General features: G+C 26.3%; 1 protein-coding gene across 1 annotated transcript; it reads right to left on the bottom strand.

Annotated features, from left to right (window-relative positions):
• Positions 1-4,277: 4,277 nt before the first annotated feature.
• LOC145842043 (intraflagellar transport protein 80 homolog) lies at positions 4,278-6,957 on the bottom strand. The gene has a single exon (XM_082949400.1). It carries the CDS (start codon positions 6,946-6,948, stop codon positions 4,669-4,671), a length of 2,280 nt encoding a protein of 759 aa, XP_082805526.1. The 5' UTR covers positions 6,949-6,957; the 3' UTR covers positions 4,278-4,668.
• Between the last annotated feature and the right edge of the window lie 9,536 nt (positions 6,958-16,493).

The following is a 16,493-nucleotide window of genomic DNA, read 5'->3' as shown; positions in this document are numbered from 1 at the left end:
TTTAGTCATTATACTGACTGTCCTAGAAAATTGACAACAAAAAAGAATGATCCTTATGTGTGTAACTGACTTATCAAAAAGGTACGATACTAAACAATTCAACTGCTTTTTTTATTCTTCTAAAAACTGACTACTAGTTTAAACTTAAAACCTTTTTTTTTTTGAAAATCAGTTTTATATTTGTAAAAAAATTGTTCGACACCTTTAAGGTTAAAACTTTAAAATGATCACCTAGGCAAGAATTTGAGTATGATAAAAACTTGTTTGATTCAAAGTTGGTACATAATTATTTCAAAATAACATTTAAAAAAGTGTAATTTTTAACTTACTACTTTAAAAATGTAAAAAAAAACAACAAAGTACTTTAGTTCCGAATGTTAAAAAAGTCCAAAAGCATTTAATTATTTTAAATTATGGTTTTCATTCATTAAAAAAAAAATTCTATACAGGTCTGCCAAAATTTTATTTTTCCCAGTTTTCTAAATTTCTTACAGGTTTTTAAAAGTACAAGTTTTGTGTTTGTTTTTAAAATAAAGTTAAATTTGAAGTAGAACTGGCTTAAATAGTATATAAATATTTAAAGATGCTGTAAAGCTCCTTTAAATGTGGTTTATAATAAAAAAATAAATGACAAAAAATTAGTTTATATGATCAACTTTTTGTATCTAATTAAAATATAATTACTTTACTTGTTATAAAAAAAATATTAAAAATTACAGGTTTTTTAGAGATTTTTGTTCAAAACTCCAGGATTTTTTCAAAATTTCTCAAAATCGAGGCTTTTTTGCATAAACTGTCAAATTTCAGATTTTTTTTACGTTGTCTACAAAAAAGTCAAAATAAATAAAAGCTAAGGTGGATCTCCCTTATGTCTTTCATAAATACTAGTTCTTTAATAAAGATAAACAAAATCAGTAAACTATAACCATATATTAAAAACTACCCTCATTAGAATAACATTAACCTTAAGTCCTGGTAAATTTTATAACAGAAATATTTAAAGAAAAACTAACTATATAAAGATAAAAAAAAGCAGTAAACTATAACCATATCTTAAAAACTACCCTCATTAGAATAACAGTAACTTTAAGTCCTGGTAAAATTTATAGCAGAAATATTTAAAGAAAAACTAATTATATAAATATAATAAATGTATAAATTCTTCGTTTTTTTATTCAAAACTTTATTATTCAAAAATTATAATGTTATTATAGCTATAAATAGATATTTCAAACAAACATGAAATTCTTTAGAAAATAAACTGTAAAATACCACTGCTTAACGTACAGTTTGAAATGCAATGTTTTCCTTAGGTTTAAGTGCGCAATTTTGTTTTAATTTGCAGGAGTTTTTCAGCTTCATTTTCAAAATAGAAAAATTAGCAGGGCTTCGCTGTAATATTGTTTAAAATAACAGGAAAAGATAAAATAAAGTTTGATTTGAAATGACACTAATGTTGGCAGTTGAAAGTAGACCAAAAATACAAGTTAAAGAAAGTTTAGCAAAAAAACGAGTTTAATACTATTAGCAATACGTAGTATATAAAACATAATTAATAACCTTTAAGATAAATAAATGACGCATCGTTAAATTGATACTATTTTTAAAAGTTAAAGAAAAACCTAGTTTACTGCTGAAATTACATTCAATAACATATGACTGGACAAGACATAAAAAGGTATCCAAGAAGTGTGCGACTTGACAACCAAAAGGTTTTTCGTACACCATGTTTTAGGACCAAATTATTCTGAGCGTTCTTTTTTGCCGTTCAATTCAATAAACTAACAATAAAATATGACAATAAAAGAAAAGCAGGGGAAGTCCTGGTAATGTTTTGATTTCTAAAAATAAAGCTGAAAATAATTAAAAAGGAAGCTCAAAAGTTCCTGTAAAATAAAATAAAGCGTGCGCACATAAAACTAAGAATAATAAACTAATTTAGTTACGTTATTTTTTAGATAGAAATTTTTGTGCTAAAACTCTTAGTATAAGTTGACTTAGTTGTTCTAAAACTTGAGTAGTATATAGTAAACGAACTATGAATACAAAAAAAGATCGCCTTTATCTAAAAAGATAAAAGTAGTTTTGTTCTTACAACTTAAAATAAAAAATGAAGAGTTAAAAATCTTTTTTGTTTGTAGATATTAAGGCTTAATATCTTTATACTTTACAAAAGTATCAAAACTGATTTTTGATCAAAATTAAAACACTTGATATTAATGATATATAATTAAAACACGGAAGCTTATACGAAGCGCTTAATATTTTATTGTGACATAAATTTGATGAAACTTTTTCACGTTGTTAATCTTTTAAAGTTTAAGAAAATGTTTGATTTTTAAAATTTTAATGCTAGTATACAAGTTGAGTGCTAAAAAATGTACATTTTATTGCTTATTAATAAAAACACTGAAGCTTACACACAGCGGTTTGATACTTTATTGTGACATACATTTGATGAAACTCTAAAAACTTTTCTTAAAACTAAAATGAACGATTAAATATACTTTTAACTTCAGATTAGTTTAAAAGTAAGACTTAATTTTTAAATATTTGTATAAAAATCTAATTTTACCTTATAAAAAAACTTTTGAATATTTTTTTTACACACAATAATAAAAAAAAGTAATATGTTATCTTACGTAAATAGTCCTAGACAAGATTTAAAAGGTATCCAAGTGGTGTTCGACTCGATAACCGAAAGCTTTCGCACACCAGGTCCTAGGACCAATATTTTTATTTTTTTCGTTCAATAATTAATACTTATAACAATAAATAATTTTCAAATATAAAACTGGCAACATTGCAAAGTTGACAGCAAACGTTAGTTCTAAAATATTTTAGACTTTTTTAATAACTTATTTTACAATAATATTTAACTTTATAGTTTTTTAGAAAAAAAAAAAAAAAAAATGTATTCTAATTAGCACAGCTACAATTAGTTTAACTGTATATCTTGAGTGTATAGTACAACATTTATAATATTCTTAAGTATTCATTTCTTTTTTCAATTGTTTTTTCTGATATGTTATAAGAAAAATTAACCGTTACTAAAATAGCTTAATAATCATATAGTTTTGATTTCTTATATATGGTTGTCCTGGCCAAGACGTTAAACTGTATCCAAGTGGTGTGCGACTCGGTAACCAAACGGTTTTTTTGCACACCAGGTCCTAGTAGCAATATTTTTAGCGCTTTTTTGGTCGTTTAGTAACAAAATACAAAACAGATAATTCAAAAGCGTACCGTAATAAGAAAATAAATTAAAGGTTTGATCTAATGAAGTTTTACTATCTTAATCAGAAAAGCTAATTTCTAAATAAATTAAATCGATAAAGCGAACTGCGGTTTACCTGTAATTGAGACTGTTCTTGTAAATAAACTATCATTTTATTTAACAAATTTTAATAATGTAGCTTTACATTTTTCATACTTTTGTTTTTGTAATTTTTATTTATTTTCAAAACTTTTTAGTGTGTTTGACTGTAAGACGTAAGTATTGACATACCAAATTACATAGTATTCAATGCAAAGCATGTCATTAACGCTCTTAATTACTATTATATTAAGTGGTTGTCGCAGTTGCTTTAATGTTATAAAATTAAAAAGGGCATCTAAGTTGCTTTAATTCAGTTTGTATTAATTTAAAAGTTGTAAAAGTTATAGTTTGTTGCACTTAAATCGTTACGCGTCTTCAAGTCATAAAAAAAAATTAAAAAGAATAAAAAAATTATTATTTTTATTTATAAAGGCTCTGCTTTAATAACAAATGAGCATAACATTGGACTAAAATGGCAACTTTGGAGGGTAGCAGGCATGTCATTTCAATTTACATTGTTGACTAATTTACTAGGGCATGAAATTTTAGGTTAAATCAAATAAACGTTTATTAGGTGACCAGTGTTCAGTTGGCATAGAAACATTAGCAATTTTACATCTCTGGACGACAGATCAACCGCAGATAAATACACTAACAATTGTAAAAACAAAAACTTTGATAAATCTATAAGCAGGAACGTTAATTTAAAGATTTTTTTTTGGAAAACTTCCTAATTTAAAGCAGACTATTTTCCTTATTTTTAAACTTAAATATTTTTATCAAAAAGAATAAATTAAGGCATTTTGTAGTTTTTTTTTATTTTAACTACTAATGAAAAACTTTTCTTCAAGTTTTAAAAAATGATTTTGATTTAAAACAAATACATTATACATAACAGTGCAAATCTTTAAAAAAAAATTTTATAATCAAATTACTTTTAAAATAAAGCATTGCAGTACAGTTTTGTAAAAGATATTCACAGTTAAGTAAAAAAAGAAAACAACAAAGCTTGTGAACTTTTGTTAAATTCTGAAAAAAAAATTAACAGTAACTGATTGTACAGCAAACTCAACAAGGTTTCACAACGTGTCGAATTAAAAAAAAGTAGTTAATTTTGTTCGATTTTACATTAATTTTAAGCAAATAAAATAGAGCTATGAAGTTCAAATGAAAAAATGAATTTTTTTTAAATATACAGCTATCAAGTAATTATTAACAAATACAGATACAACTCATTTTTGTAACATAAAGAATTTAAAAATCTTAAAAATTGTAGGTTTTATAAAAAAAAGTATGTTTTGTGAAAATAAAATAGTTATAAAAATAATTATAAACTACTCTATTTAGTTTTAGTTACTATCTCCTACAGCTTCAAGTTCAGAATTAACCTTTGCTTTAATTTTATTCCAATCTATTCTCATACCTTGTGAGTACTGTTTGAATATGTTATTTGTCTCTTTTTTACCAACCTCCTCTAAGTATAGCTGTCTAAATCCAAGGACTGTGTCAATGTGAGTTTTGTGCTTGATTGCAACATCAAGAGCCCGTTCCCATTCAAACATATCCATATGAAGCTGGATTATGTGGTAAATACAACCTGCCTTTAGCAATATAGACTCTGCTTCACTAATGTTACCGAAAAAAAGAGCCATTCGTGCCAATTTAATGTCCTTATTGGAAATATTTTTGATCTGAGTTAAGTATTCTACCTTGTCAACTTCTTTAATAGCTGCGTATGCTACTTCAGCGGTTTGTAGTTCTTTTTCTGACATTGCTATAGCAGCTAGACAAGCCCAAAGATAGCTACTTTTAGCAAACCTGCATAAACGCACAGCTTCTTCAAACTTTTTATTTTTAGCTAATTTATGGAGTGTTAAAGGATAAGGAGAAATAGAAACATAAACTTTACTACCATCAGTTCGCCTTAAACAAACTTGGCTATCATTGAAGGAAACAAGAAAAATATTTTTACCAGAATCACCAATATCTTTTTCAATAATTGTCGATTGGAGGATGTTAGAATCTACAAACAATGTTCTTGGATAAACCCAAACTAGTAGTTTGTTGTTTCTAAGTCCACACAACATGTTACAAGTTTTATTCCAGTCCACAGACTGGACCATGGCAGCAAGTTTTTTTAATTTTGAAGGAAACATAACTTGACATATGTAAACATCTCTATTTTTGTCAACTATTACAAGGTATCGATCTATCAGGCCACCATACTGGCTTAACTTTACTTGATCAATCTGCATATTGTGTTGAACAGTAGAGTTATTTTCCAAAGATCTACCTGAACTTGTACTATAAAGATGTACAGATTTTTCTTCTTTGATGTCTTTAATTGCAATTACGTCAGAACTAAGTGACAATGTAGAATGGCTTAGCAAAAACGTTTGGACTTGATTTACCAGCTTTACTACACAAACTTGTCTTCCTTCATAACTATAAACAAAAACGGAAGAGTTGTCTACTAGTACAAAACAAGTTTCACACTGTTGTACAAGTGATACAGAAGGAAGTCTAAGTTCAAAAATTGAAGGAGTATTGAAATTGTTTGAAGTATAAATTAAACATTGAGAAGAAGTAATAACAACTAAATACCCAAATCCGAGGGACATTTTTATAACTCTATCTCTAAACTCTAAAACATCTTGTGTGTCATTAACAATGTTATTGACATGGATACTTTTACGACTAACTAGAACTATTTCTAAATCTTTACACTCTAACCTTTTCTGGACACAATGAGCAGACAATACGGTACCATCAGCACAAGCAACAGCAACTTGAGTTGAATCACTGCTCCAACTTAAATCAAAAACACTACCATACTTCAAAGCAACTTGTCCATGTGACCAACCCGACTTATCGCATAGTTGTATGGAGTTAAAGGAACCCACTGAAAAAAGTTCACCATCGGGAGCCCAAACTAAAGAAGTTATTGGGTAATTAATTGGCTGACTGCAGTACAAAGGTCTACCATAGTTGTCCCAAACTTTATATTTACAGTCTTCACCCCCTGAAATAATTGTGTTATTAATTAAACTCCAATCAAGCTTTAAGACGAGTTCGTCATGAGCTTTCCACTTTATTGGTTTTGTTGATGGCTGAATTGGTTGGATAACAATATTTTTACCAGACGTATATACAACCTTATCTGACTCTGGACTCCAACATGCACTGTAGACACAAGGACCATTTTGAACAAGTGTAGATCTCAGCATTCCAGATCTAGACCAAACCTTAACTTTTCCGTCCTCACCAGATGTAACTAAAGCATTTGAGTCGGGACTCCATTTTCCAGTTAAAACTGCACCTTTATGAGCGTTAACAGTTTTATCAATTCTTCCATTCTGGTTAACTAAAAAGAACTTTCCATCAGAGCTTGTAACAACTAAAATAATTTTACCACCCTTAGACCCTCCAGATGTCAAGCACGACATGTTAATTGGATAAAAATCTTTGTTAAAACTTGCAAGAACAGTAGTTTCATCTTTTAGTAAATTAGTCTTGCACATTTTATGATCATCTGAACAACTGATTATTTCATCTGCGGAGGACCAAGAAACACAACATGCTACATCACTGTGGAAAACTTTTTTGGGTGTTGAAACTTTTAAGTGCATTTTATACTATAATCTAAAATTTCAGTACTATTATACTTTTAGTTTTAAATACAACAATACTAGTTTTCAATTTATATAAACTTAAGAATACAAACTTTCAAGATTTTATTTAATAGGTTTAATGTACAAAGCAATGCTTTATTTTATTAAAGACCATTAGTTATAAGTGAAAGCTGAAAAATATACTTTTTAAAATGTGTAGAGGATATTTCATTATAATAGTAGGTTCAGTTATGCAATAACACAGAATTTATAAATCATATAATTAGAAATAATTTTTACTTTAACAACTAATATTACTTGTAGTAAGTAAACTATACTGAAAAGTTGAACTTTTACTATTACAAAATTTTTTTAAATAAATTAATATTTATGCACATGCGCAGTTGCACTATTTAAAAAGGTTTATAATTGATATAGAACAAAACAACTACAGCACATTTTTAAAACAAAACTAACAAAAATTAAAAAACAGACAATTTTAAATCTTAGAAAAGATTATTTTACTTAAGTTATTAGTTTTGAGTTAGTTTTATGATAATACAGCTTAGTACACGTTAGTTAAAAAATAAAAACAAAACGTTGAAAAAAAAGTCAAATTATGCTTTATTTTATTTCACTATCATAAAAAAATAACTTAGAAATTTACAACTAAGAAAATATACTTGACAATGTAAAAAGTATTGTTGATACAAAAATTAAAATTTTTAGACTTAAAAAAAAAAAAACAATTAAAACTCTTTTTAATTTTAACATGGAAAGAATTGCAAGTTAAGTATCAATTTCAATAAAAATATTGAGAAATTCAATTTTAAAAAACTAGTAATAATAAAGTAGTAACAAAAAAAAACTTTTGCTTTTCGAATAATTACTACTTTTGAATTAGGGATTATGTGCAGAACTTTTAGTAGGTATTAGAAGTACTTGTTTATTCCTAATTCAAAAAAACAGACACTGAGAATATTTTATACAAGTACAAAGTATTTACAAAAAATAAATTAGCAGGCTTTAACACCTGTAAATGCTTGTCAGCAAGCTAGTTTATTTATTTTATAACAAAAGCTGATTATTTACTTACCAATTAAAATCACACAACAAGTTAAAATCAATGAGTTGTCTGCAGTAAACCTCCATCTTATTGAAAACAAAATATTATTTAGATATATAATTATAGATTTAGTGATAAAAAAGTCAAGATTCTCACGAACTTAGTGCTTCAACCAATCTTAGAAAAAACCATATAACTGAAGTTATGTCATTGGTCATTTAGGTCATTGATAAAGTTTTTTGCTGAAATTAAATTTCGATAAAACTTGAAATAAAAAACCAACCTAGAAAAAATCTATTTAAAACTAAACCTTAACATAAAATTGTTTGCTTTTTATAGGTTTGAAAATAATTTTCTAAATTTGCTTTATTAGTATGATAATTTTCTTTTTCAAAAATTGATAAAAGAGATTCTACTTTTTTTTTGTTTTCTACATCTCTTGGAAAAACCTTCAAAATTCAAAATTAACAAATATATGTCCAAAACACATCAAGTAATGATAAAAAATGAAATTTAGCTAACTCATACTAAACCAGGGTTTCCCAAAGTGGGCCATGACAGATACTCAGGGGGCCATGAGCAGCAAAGGGGGAAGAGGGGGGGCCATGAGCAGTAAAGGAGTCTTAGGGGGGCCATGGCCATGAGGCCATAACTTGAAACTTACACTAGATATTCTTGGGTTGCAGATGAAGAGCAAAAAAAAAAAAAAAAGCTCATATGTGTATTTTATAGCAGTTTAGAAACTTACACTAGATATTCTTGAGTTGCAGATGAAGAGCAAAAAAAAAAAAAAAAGCTCTTATGTGTATTTTATCGTAGTTTTTGAGTAATCTATATGTTGAAGGGGGCCATTACTTTTTCAAACTCTTTAAAGGGGCCATTAGCAAAAAAGTTTGGGAAACCCTGTACTAAACTAACAACTGATGCAACACGTTTTTGCCATAAGTTATAGATGGTTTAAATTACAGTTTTTTAACTAATAGAAAAAAAGCTATAAAAATTTAATTTAAGTACAAAATATTCTTTTTACTCAAAAATAACATGATACTTAATGTATACTAGCTGTTACAAGACATAAGTATTGGAAATATGAGTTTAATTTACTTCTTTTTTAAGTAGAAAAGCTGTTGTCTTTTATCAAAAACAGCAAAAAGCGTAGTTGTTATAGAAAGCTACTACTTTAAGTTTGATAAACTTGGTTTGATTATATATTTTTTAATTAACCATTTTTTATTTTTACCTAGGCTTTAAAGGAAATTTTTGAAAATGAAAACATATACTGATATTTTTTACTTAATATATCTCTGACTCAAGATCAGCATGATTAGGGTCCACAATGAGTCATTGTTTGTATGCTATTCTTTTCTAAAACTATAGCACCAACTGGCAAACTATAATGCGCTTTTCTAACAAAAATACCCAGCTCACAAGGTATTTAATGATTTAAAAAAATTGTGTTAAACCTGAAAAATTTCAATACTAGTATCTAAAATTTATTTAACTTCAATTTTATCATACAACTTTTTTTGTTACTATATTCCGACTTACAATAACACAGAGGCTGTCTATTAAATCCAATTTCATTAAAAAAAAACCTGATGACTTCTGAAATACTAGTACATTTCTTAACAAAACATTGTAGTTTAACAATTAACACTTGATACAACGCTAAACAACAAAAGTTTTAAAAATTATGCACAAGTAAATTTTTGTATGTATGCAGTAAAAATTTGAAAACAGAAAAAAAATAAAATATTCAGTAGTGTGTTTCAATTAAGGTTTCCCATAGGGGTCCATATGCCTTTCTTGGGATCCATCTAAGCATCTTAAAAGAAAATAAGCTGCAAAGGGGTCAAAGAGGGGCCCTGACTAGTAAAATAGCCATAATAGGTACTTGTGTACATTTCAGCAAATTATAAATTAAACAATATTACAATATTAGAATAGTATGTTTTTTTAGAAAACAATAACTGGTCATTGTGAAAATTTTGAAACTCATTAAATTGCTTAATAAGAAAACAAACAAAACATTTTATCCAAAACAAATACATTTCATCAACTTTCATCAGTGTAATATAGTTGTAACAAAACAAAGAAAATTTAAAACTTCAGAAATTAGTTGATCAAGCAATAAACAAAAAAGTAAATAAAATTTTTAACAAACATATCTAGATACAACAAGAGGGTAATTATTTTAAAACCAAAAATAGTTTAACTAAACAAGGATACCAAATAATCAAACTATTTCTGCTTAAATAACTTTAGTTTTTTTAAATGAATGCAGACAATTTTGATTGAATTATAATGTTACACTATATATTCTTAGCTTTACAATGTTAACAAAAAAAAGGGTATTACGCACAACTTACAACAAATTTGATATTTGAAATGCATATTTTGTGGTTTGTAATAAGTAGTGGAAATTGTTTTTTAATTTTTTGAAAAAGGGGCAACAATTAAAATAAGTTTAAGAAACCCTGGTTTAAATAAATTACAAACATAGTTGTATAGTTTTATTGCAATGTCATTTTAAGGAAGCAATATACAAAAAACATTAATAACTAAAAAGTTAGATTATCATAGTTAATTTCTTAGATTTAAGCTAATTTTTTAGGGTAATTTTAATAATTTAACAATTATAGTATGACAAGATTTATACAAAATTCTCAAATCAGTCCAGGACACATTCAATTTATTACTTGTGATTTTTTCCCCTACATCAATATTACAAAAAATCAACTATGTTTTTTAAGTTATTTTAGTTTAACATAAGTTCACTGAAGACGGACTGTTGTCTGAAAGCGTTTTGAACTAAACTAGTATGCATTAAACTTGTAGATTTTTTAAACCATCATTTGATTTTTTGTAACAATTATAGTATGTAAGAAACAAAAAAATTAAAGCTTTAAATTTCTAGCAATTATACCTGTAAGTTATAAAATTTTTTAAGCACAGCTTGTAAAGAGCATTCTACTTAATACTTTTAAAATAAAAAAAATAAATATGATAAAGTTTAAATTTAGTGAAACTGTGAGTACAAAATAAAATTTAATATGCCACAGATGTTTTTGTGTCAAAACTTTATTCAAACTAACGGCGTTTCACTGCTCTCAAATAAAATTAAGAACAGATCTAAGGAGTCTCAAAAAAGCTTTAAGAATCCGTAGAATCTTTTGAGACTCCGTAGATCTGTTCTAAAATTCATTTGAGAGCAGTGAAACGCCGTTAGTCGGAATAAAGTTTTGACACAAAAACATCTGTGGTATATATTCCGATAAGCTTAGCTTATCAGGATCTCCAGGATTTAATGCCTTTTAACGTTACACTCATTTTTTGCACCAACTTATCAAAATTTAAATAAAAAAGTCTTACTTTAAATTAACTGGTATATTTTTTAGTTAGAAGTCAAGGTTAAAAAAAAAGTTTAAATCTATAACTTTTTTATAAGAAAAGTTTAAGCTTATGCAAAAGCGGCTGTTCCCAATTTCTTTATTACTACAAGTTTTAAGCTAAAAACAAACTTTTTTTTAAACTAAGGAAGTTAGTAAGACATCCACTACCCAGTACTAAATCTATACCACCAAAAAAAAAGTGAAATAGATTGTTTATAAGTAAATTAGTAAAACAAGTTGAAAAAAACTTAGATACATAAGTAAAACTTAGTTTATAAACAAGTTTTAAGATAACAATTTATTGGGGGTTGGTACTTTTTTATAGTGTATATAATTCACTAATAAAAAAAAAAGGATGTAAACTCAGAAAATAAGTTTAAAAACAATATTTAATTTTTTTTTTGTAATGGAAGTTTCAGACTCATACGTGTCAGAGTAGAAAAATAAAAAGTTATAACTAACAAATCACTAAATTTCAATGTTTGTTGATAAATGTAAAACTCTTAATTACAATTGAGGATTATTCAGACTTTTACACTACTAAGTTTAAATGCTACACAATTAATCATGTGCAGAAAAGGTTTTTTTTTTGATTTGCTACAGATTGCAATTTGTTTTGTAAGCCAGTGTTAATGATTAAGTGTGTAGCACTAAAAATAGAGTCAAGCTTTTTACAAATGATTAAACTTGTAGCTCAACATTTAAACTTAGTACTGTAAAAGTCAGAACAAACCACAGTTATAATTTAGAAATTTCTCAGACAGGAACCGATATTCTTTGAAGACCAATTTGACTTTGATTAAACTCATAAATACTACAAATTAATTAATTTATTTATGACTAATATTAATTTATTATACTTTTAAAGTTTTATTATCATAGTTTTTTGGTAAATCGTGTTTAATAAATTTTATACAACATTAAAATTAAACTTTAAACAAATTTAGAACAACTGGTGTAAATTTTTTAATCATTCATAAAGGTATGAAAACAGACTAGATATAATAAAGAAATTATAGCACAATTGGAATAAATACTTTAGTAACTAGCTTATAATACAGTTAAGTTTTTTTTTACTAACTTAAATTTTTCTTTTTTTTTCATGTGAGTTTATAATTAGGTATGATTATTATTTTTATTTATTTCTTATTATTTTCAAATTTTTTAACAATAACTGTTGAGTTTGTTTTAGAGTAAGAGGGTTTTTGAACAGGTATAGTTGAAACTTATTTTGTTTATTTTTATTTCTAAGTGAGATTTATTAACTAACTTTTTTTTTACTTAAGTAATTGTTAAGTCTTTTTCTTATTTTTTGAATTATTTTCTAAACACATTTAGTTTTAGATAAGGAAAATATGTTAGTTATAGCATTTTCACCACTTCTCCCATTTTGTTCTATTATTGACTATTTTATTACATTTTTCAGGGTTGCTCTTGTAGAGAGGGCAACAAGAAAAATGTGAATGAACATGATCATAAAAATCGAAATCTTTGGGAGGAGACAGTGTGGTTCCCATGGTAGACTATGATTTTCATGGTTAATATTGGCAGTAATAGGTTTATAAAATAATGCATAGCATTTTTTTTTCCTTTAAGAATTAATTTCTTTAATTAGTTTTAGTTTAAAAAAAAATATACCTTTTTTTTTTTCCTTTGAAAATTAATTTCTTTAATTAGTTTTAGTTTAAAAAAAAATTAACTTAACTTAAAATTAGATTTTATCAAAGTTTCAAATAAAATTTATCAAAGTTATTTACACATATATGGTGTGAGGGTAGACAACCAAAAGGTCTTTCTCCACACTAATCCACTGACCATAGTTGTGAGCGTTCACTTTTTTCTCTCTTTCTTTATTAGAATCTTGTTAAAGTAATGGTATTTTGTTGACAATAAAAAATAGTTAGAATCCCAAAATAAATTTACTTTTTAGTCAAAATTTAATCAATGTCTAATTTTATATAAAAAATTACCATTTTGGAAAATAGCAGATTATTCATTTGGTATTAATTTTTTTTAAGGTAGAAAAACATCAGAACTCACTCTCCCCTCTGTGATGATAAACCTTTTCTGAAGTTGTACTGGATAGAACTGATTTTTAATTTTACTGGTATAAATCAATAAGTTTGATTATAGATAATATATAAGACTAACATTTTAATTAGTTTTCTAATTGGTTACATTTAATGACAGAAATTTTTGGTGGTATACACAAGTTTTCAATATTTTTAATGAAAACTATTAAAGTTTCAAAAACCTAGTCAAAAAAACTATCTCAAATATTTAAAACCAGCATTTTAGTTACCTAGGTTTATAAAACTTATCAACCATGACCAGTTAAACTATTTAGCTTAAGTTTTTTGTTCACAATTTTAGTGCAGAATTGTTTGTTAAAAAAACGCATTTTAGCCCAAGCTGTATCAGTTTTAGTGTAAAGGCAAAACATTGTAACTTAAAAACAATGAACGGAAATAAGCAATATATTTAGTTTACAAACGTATGAAAAAAAATGTTGCTAATAAAAGAACTACAGCAGATTTTCCAGAAAAAATTGAAAAATCTTAACGTTACAGTTAACACTTTTATAACAGGCATAAAAAAAGCCAAAAAAAAAAAGACGTTTTAAAACTTAAAAAACACAACAATAAAAACATAAAAAGTACTTTGGTTTTGAAGTATATTATTCTAACAAATACTTTTTAGAAAAGTCTTAGTCAGATATGTCATATTATATGTAATAATGATTATTTTTGTTATTTTTTTGAATTTTTTAAACTAATTCTTACAATTATCTTTAACGTAAAACCTTAAATTAAAGTTATTTACTACTTTTTTCATCAGAAGGGCGGATCTAAGCCTAATGCTATAAAAAATAGAACTAGTAAAAGCTATACAATTTAGCGTTTTAATTGTAGGATTTTATTTATAGTTTATTTATTGAAGGACAAAAAAAAAAAAAGGATGCTTAAAATTTTTGGTCCTAGGACCTGGTGAACAAAGAATCTTTCGATTATCGAGTTGCACACCACGGATACCTTTTAACGTCTTGTCCAGCTCTGATTAAAAACTATCCAGCATATTTCTCCTTAAAAGTGCTAGGAAAAAATTCCAAAGTGCATTTAAAAATTTTTATTTTAGAACTCTGGCTTTAGGTATTGTAGTATAGTTACTAAAGAGTTCTTGAAAGAATTGTAAGTTTCTATAAACAGTCTTAAAAACCTTATTTTTTCATTAAGAAAACTATTTTATTTAGTGATAGTTCTACTAACAATGGTTTTATATGATTAAAGCCTTGTTGTTAAGAGTTTTTATCTACAGTCTGAGATAATTGCTGTTGAAATTTGACCTGATAGCAACAAACGAATTAATACCCTTTTTTTACTAACTATAAAATGTACAGCAAACATCGATAGTGTATATGCTGATGATCCTGTAAGAGTGCTTAGTTCCAAAACAGATAAAGTTATTATTTTTTGCAACTTTAATGTGGAGGTCGGAAATGTTTATAATTTTTTGGCTCCATGTCTAGGAAGCTTTAAAAAGATTTGTCAAAAGTAAAATACATATGGCACAAACTTATTTTCAAAACCCAACCGCAACCCAAAGTTTTTTCTAGAAACCCCGTTTGAAACAATTGTACCAGCATGACTAAATACTAATTACAAGTCTATATATATATCAATGGCTAGATATTATCACAAGTACATACTGCAATAGCAATCACTCGCTGGTCTGTTAAAAAACTGAACATCACAAAAAATTTAAATTAATATCCAAGTCTAAAAATGTGTTTAGTTGCAAAAGGATATTACTGCTATTTATAGAACGAACTAAGTACTTCTCATTTTTAGTGCAATCAATTTATGATTCCCAGATACCCTTTACTTTGATTCTTTGCCTAAATTCAAAGCAAGTGTCTAGCAAAACGTATGAGATTAGTATAGATTAAGTATAAATAACAACAAAGGTTAATTTAAAGAAATATAAAAATGTGTTGCTAACTTTTATCAAAGTAATACGACAGTCTCATATTAAGCTTCATTTAAATCTAAGTAGTCTATCGTGTCGACCATCAGTGTTAAAAACCATTATAGTTAATACGCTTTTTTTCATAATATTAAATAGTAACGTCAAGAAAGTTATAAAACTTTTAAACTAAATTTAGTGTTCAGTTTTAGTTTTGCCAAAGGATAGAAAGATCTTTTGGGAAGTTATTGTTCGTAATTTCTTTATTTGATTTTATTCTTTATTGTTTTCTTTTATTGGTGTTAATATATAGTTTAACTGACAAGCAATCTCATAGTTATTAACTAAGTAATAAACTGTGTTTATAAAGTTGTCCACATTAAATAGTAAAGTTATTAAGCAGTTATATTTAAAAGTATCTCATAGTTACTACCGATTAATCAATAATACTGCAAAATGTTCATAAGACTAAAATGAAAAGGTAAAGTTATTAAGAAGCTACATTGAAAGCAATTTCAGTAATACAGAGATGTTTATTAAATTTATTTTTTATAAAATTATTGATTAAGTTGTACAGTAATTAGTATATTGATAACACTAAGTTGTTTATAAGAATAAGTTTGGTCAAATAAAAGTTAATAAGTCTCTGCATTCAAAAGTAATTGTGAAATTAGGATATTGTAAGACAAAATATAAAGTTTTGTAATTTGAGTAAAATGAAACCGCCGAATAAACGCTTTTGTAAGTGGTTTAAAGAAAAAGAAAGTTAGATGTGTTTAAACAGACTACAAGAAGCCATAAAGAACTTAAAATCATTAGCTTAGTTTCTAACAGCCCAGAACGCGTGATATGTTTAAAAAAGAACTACCGCTAGTGTTCCAGCTGCTGCTGACAGAGGCAAAACCAATAAACTGTATGTATAAATGCTCGTTAGTTAAATAAAATCTTGTAATATCAGATATGTTGGTAAAGAAAATTAAGTAAACACCAGCTTTTGTAATCTTGTATAAAACCACTCTTTTATTTAAATTTAAAATATTACTAAGTTTGTTACTAAAACCATTAACAAAAACTTTATTTAATTAGCAATACACGATAATTCAAAGTAAAAAACTTGAACTAAGGCATCTCAAAATATTTAA

The sequence above is a fragment of the Thalia democratica genome, chromosome 8 (assembly GCF_965202585.1).
Source record: "Thalia democratica chromosome 8, ktThaDemo2.hap1.1, whole genome shotgun sequence".
Classification (NCBI taxonomy): domain Eukaryota; kingdom Metazoa; phylum Chordata; class Thaliacea; order Salpida; family Salpidae; genus Thalia; species Thalia democratica.
Note: the sequence above shows the minus strand (reverse complement) of the source record. Positions and strands in the feature narration are given on the sequence as shown.